Below are 5,340 nucleotides of genomic sequence, written 5' to 3' on the forward strand. Positions count from 1 at the left end.
AATAGACCATTAAGGTGCGCTGACCAGGAGTCGAGTGGAACCAGAACAGTGGGATACCATTAATCAGGAGTCGGTCGAAGATTTATCCTCTCTGATAGCATCTAAAATGTTGACACGACATGCCTGCAAAAGTATTTGAACAATTTGAATCAGTGAAAAGAGGGAAAGAAGGTTTGAACAGCATCGGTTCGCAAATATAATACAATACCTAATAAGAACTCTACAACTACAATTGCTACATCAACTGCCACCAGTTCAGTTGCCTCCAATTACGGAAAGTTGTTGAAACTTCGAAAAATGCAACTACTTCAGTTTCATGCGGCATTATCGCAGCAGCGGAGAATTTTCGCCAATTTAATAACGAGAGTCAAAAATCTTTCATCCAGAAAGTTCAGACAGAGAATTTCAATTACTAGAAAAACAGTCGAGAAACGGGTAATCGCTGGGTATGAAGCTAAGTGGTTAAAATAGTAGAAAGTACTAATTGGTACCGAACTCACAAATGACTCACTGAAGAACTCAGAAACCAAAATTAAATAATTACTCTTGACAAAAACATAATAGTGCGAGTTCCTCGGGGGCTTGAGATTTTAGTTGTGGCCATACAAGTCTTTCTTTAGGCATATGAGAGGTAAAAACTACCTGATACGTGCCACAAACAACGAATCAACTGGATAAAATCATGTTGAGGCAATTATTGTGAAGTAGCAAACAGAAGTAGTGAAGATGTCAATTAGCTTTGTGCTCTACAAGACTTCGGATAGAACTCAAGAAAAATGAATAAAAGTGTCCAACGAAGAAATGACTGGTACTGTACAAGTAAACCTTGCAAAAACAGCCATCTGTCGGGAAAGCTAATCTGTCGGATTCGTTTTTCAGCGAGATAGATTTATTTGGGATGTAATATTGTTCTTCACAACAAAAAGGGTAGTAATATATATATATATATATATATATATATAATACGCGATGAACTGGTAAGCAGTGATGAGTTACACAACATGCAAGCAATATGATCAACTAAGAAATTCCGTGTCATTGCCTTCGATAATAGTTGACTGTCGTTTTGTTGATAAGTTACATATTGGTTGAGATACAAGAATTCGTCCTTCGTTGAGCTGGGGATATGTCGCAGGAAATATTCTTAGCGAAAAGAAGGAATACTGTAGTCTGTTATTCAGTGCTGATGAAAATCCGAAGAGGATGCCGTAGCTTGCTTGATTGTGAAAAACTACCAGATTTTTCCTCATATATATAAGGATTAGGAAGGAGTTCTGTAAGTTCCATCGGGGCTATCACGGAGATATGGCTGCCCTCTGGCATTGTCCATTTTGTAGGTACAATGGATATTATTGTCCATGGTGTAGATACTGAGATGTCTTTGTGTTATACTGCCATTGCTAGTTTATATTCTCTTCATTGCTTTAATTTTACAAGATTTCATCACCCCGTCTGTCGGATATTGTGGAAATTTTATTTGAACATAGCTTTAATTTCGGTAATCCGACACTATCCTACATTTAAGAAACAACTTCGGACTCATTCTCAGAGATTAAGGTCTTCAGGTTCTTCAGATCACTGCAATTCCTTAAATCCAGACCTAATCCAGATTTACTCGTATGTGTGGGAACATTGAAAATTCAGTTCGACGAGATGCTCAAAGTATCCCTTGAATGTATATCGTGTTACGAAGATTATCTTTTGAATATGTTTGTACTGTCGAGTGTGCTCTCCTGCATGACGTAGGGTGCAAGGAACATGACGTGTATATCAGCAACATCCTTTGTCTATCTAGCAGAAATCGGAAAATCGCCAATCGATTGATTATAGTTATTATTTGTCCACTTCCTCAGTGATCTTAACGTTTGCTTTCAGCTCGAATTTTCAACTTGTTCATTAATCAGTACTGTTTTTCCATATTCGTTCTTTCTTTACACCATAGTTTAACTGGAGCTTCCCTGCGGACGTAAAACTACTTTTTTTCTTGTGTAATGGTGGTAGAGTGTCCTTCTCCTGATAGTCCTCTTGTTTGTGAAAGCCCTTGATACATTTGTCCTTTGCAAATAATCGATAGATATCATTGGAATGCGGTAAACGACTTGCAGCATTATTGTTTTTATTTTTTGATGAAATCTAATTCCTTTCGAGCCTAATCGACAATTCTCTTGTTGTATCGACTAATAGCACAGTCAGATAGTTCCCGCACGAAACGTCACCGCATAATATTTCCCAGTTTGTCTCCCTCACCTTTACAATGCTGAAAATAAGTGCTCTATACTGGTAATCGTTAGTTTGAGATATCCACTAGTACGATATCCACTACATCATTATTTATTTTTCCAAATTATCATTTCTGTCACAAATCTTGCAACTTTCCAACCATTTCGTTAACATATGAATGCCAAATTATCTTGCGTGTGCGTCAATACCTGAATTTTTTCTGCATAATTCCACTTGATCCCCCAACTTGAATTTTTTTCTTGAAAATAATTCCGAATAATTGTTTTTAAAAGCGAGTGAGCGAGTTGCTGACCTGTATTTACTTGGGCTTGTACCCCTACTTTCACCCTCCACAATCAAAAAAGTTCATCTACTCACATCTACTCACTACTCACTAGTTCATTGTCCGGTTTGAAATATATTGTCGGAAAAGCAGACAAAATTTATAAACGTTAAAACAGTCAAAGTATATGTATCAGGAATTTGTATCACAAATATTGTCTCATTTAGGTCATTTTCCCTATAAGTGATTCATTACAAAAAAATTAAAATTAAATTTCCAATGTATTAAGCGATAAATCATTTATGCAACTCCCGTCACACTGTGGTAAAGGACTGCTGCTTCTTGTAATCTTTGACCGTTGGTGAGCAGCTGGTCTGACAACTCAGCTCACCATGTTTCTCCTAAAATAAGATAGGGTCTTAAATTATTCCCCTCTCCTCTCCCCAGAAAAAAAAAAGTGCTAGAGCTTATTTTCAGGAGATGCCTTATTTTCGGGGAAACACGGTAGCATTTTCCCCTGTCCACCTGTTCACAGAGGCTATCTACTCTGCTTGCCATTTTCGGACCAATCGGACATCCAGCTTTTCTTTGCAAAAAGCTGTACAGTTCCCTGCGGCATGCTGAGCGGCGACGAGGGAAATGACCAGCAGAGAGTGGGAGTGGACCCGAGGCCTCATCCAGGGCTTGGCGAGGATGCAGGGAGCGCCGGCACTGGTGCTCCCTGTGGCTGCGGCAAGACCGAACTAGGTCTTATTTTCAGAGGAGGGCTTATTTTATTAAACTCTTTCCTGGAAATGTCACTAGAGTCTGTTTTCAGGGGGTGATTTCTTTTCCGGGAAACACGGTATGCAGATTGATGGGGTGTATTGTAAAAGTGTCTAATCTGATAACCGTACTTATATCCAATGGTACTTGTCTGTAGATATCGTATTTCTCTCTCTCTCTCTCTCTCTCTGAGAATTAATTTTTTTTGTAATATATCAGTTTTTTAGGCCATACCCACAATATAAGTTCTTGAAATCAGTTTTTTTTTTGGACAAGCTCTGATGATCGACGATTTCGTCATTTCGAGCTCCAATTTATCTTTAATCATCTCGAATTCAACACACAAATTCCTACCCAATGTTCCCATCTATTTCCTTCAACCCTGATAAAGATTGAGGGTTCTTCTCGCCTCCTTGGTTGGTAGCACTTCAAACTTGGATAACTAAACCTTTATTACGATAAACTTGTTAAAAACAACGAAATTAGCAATTACGATTGCTGAATATATATGACAAATTAATAACGATAACAATATAAAAGGAAAACTCAATGACACCCGATATCGTCTATTCACCCAGCCTCCTTGAAACACATCTTGAAAAGTGCTCTTGGTGTTCTTGCAATTCTGTCATTGCAAGAATTAGTGCCCTTGTTAGCGCGTGTGGTAATGGAGCTCTTTATTAGAGCAAGATACAATGGATGCACTGTTTCAGCTTACATTGCACAGTACATCCACACACGCATGCACACACGCGCGTATATATATTTGAAAGTAGACTCAGTAGTATTAAACCAATAAAAGCAAATGAATTCACTGCTTCCCTTCACGATTTTAGCGGCACCACCAAAAGGGACTCATTCATAACTGTTTTTATATTCTTTGTATTCACTGACAAACTGTTACTGTCACTAGTAAACTTTCATCAACCACCGTGCGTCCGTGTCAGACAACACAAACTTCATTGTCGGTCTCTTCCAAATCAGGTAATATTTTTCACATAATTTTGGTGCCCAAAGTGAGGTAACCCCGCCAATATAACCGCAGCTGCAAACCAGCAAAAGCAAAATTGGTGAGACTCTTCAATAAAGTGGGAGGGATGGATCTAACCCAGTTCGATCAAAACCTGACAATGGAAGAATTACGTCAAAAACACGAAGCCAGAAGAAGAATTATCAAAGAAAAGATGATGTGCTTCGAAATGAATATTGGCCTCCTCAAAACAATTAATGGGAAATGGTTGGAATATATCCAATGAGAAAGGAGAAAGATAGGTACGCAAAAGTGGCGAACGACGGCAAAAGTATTTTGAAATTGATTGATGACGACAAAGTAACTATCACAACGTTAACCATGTGCAAGGGCGACTATGAGTTAGCTCTTCAACGTCCAGCTCAAAGTGATAAGGAAACAATTGAGGAAGTTTCTCAACAGAGAAAATTCCTTCAAGTAACCTACTGCCCAACAGTAAATCTACTACAGTTGCCATTGGCCACGTTCAATGGTGACCCTAAAGGTTGGAGAGAATCCCGTGGTACACTCTCAAGAAATTTCATCCAAAACTGAACTATTTAATGTTCTCCTTAAAGGGAAGTGTCCTACAAGTAGCAGGCTACGATAGAGCACCAGGACACAATAAAGTTGTAAGAAAAATATTACTAGAAAAATTTGGAGAGTCGTCTACTATTAAAAAATCGCTCTACTACAAGCTAAGCTCTATAAAACGAAATGACCGGGAATGAAAGTCAACTGTTGAGGTAATTGGAAAAGTGCTGAGACAGTTAAAAGCAACAAGAGAAAATTGAGAGCATACTAGCATTGGGACCGCTGTAAAAACTAGAGTGCCTGGTTGGATAAAATACAACAGAAGAAGAATGACTATGGTTGACTACAAAACTCAGATGATTCCTCAAAAAATTACTTAATAGAAACAAACCATGAGAAGTCAACCCTCAGGTACTAGAAGCCAAAAAAAATCCAGTCAAATATAGTCCCAATCCAACCATACAAAGAGAAACTTCTGCACTAGCAGTGATCATTCAACCAAATCAAAAATCACCTGACACACAAACCC

At 38.4% G+C, this 5,340-nt stretch overlaps 2 protein-coding genes across 2 annotated transcripts; both read left to right on the forward strand.

The window, feature by feature from the left end:
* Positions 1–3,120: 3,120 nt before the first annotated feature.
* LOAG_12310 (hypothetical protein) lies at positions 3,121–3,385 on the forward strand (the record flags this gene model as incomplete). The annotated part of the gene is made up of 2 exons (XM_003147821.1): positions 3,121–3,250; positions 3,321–3,385. 2 exons carry the CDS (start codon positions 3,121–3,123, stop codon positions 3,383–3,385), a joined length of 195 nt encoding a protein of 64 aa, XP_003147869.1.
* A 1,117-nt stretch (positions 3,386–4,502) lies between these two features.
* On the forward strand, positions 4,503–4,832 carry LOAG_18826 (hypothetical protein; the record flags this gene model as incomplete). The annotated part of the gene is made up of 1 exon (XM_020451489.1): positions 4,503–4,832. One exon carries the CDS (start codon positions 4,503–4,505, stop codon positions 4,830–4,832), a length of 330 nt encoding a protein of 109 aa, XP_020304723.1.
* Positions 4,833–5,340: the final 508 nt, after the last annotated feature.

Source organism: Loa loa (genome assembly GCF_000183805.2).
Source record: "Loa loa unplaced genomic scaffold supercont3.562, whole genome shotgun sequence".
In the NCBI taxonomy this organism is placed as follows: Eukaryota; Metazoa; Nematoda; class Chromadorea; order Rhabditida; family Onchocercidae; genus Loa; species Loa loa.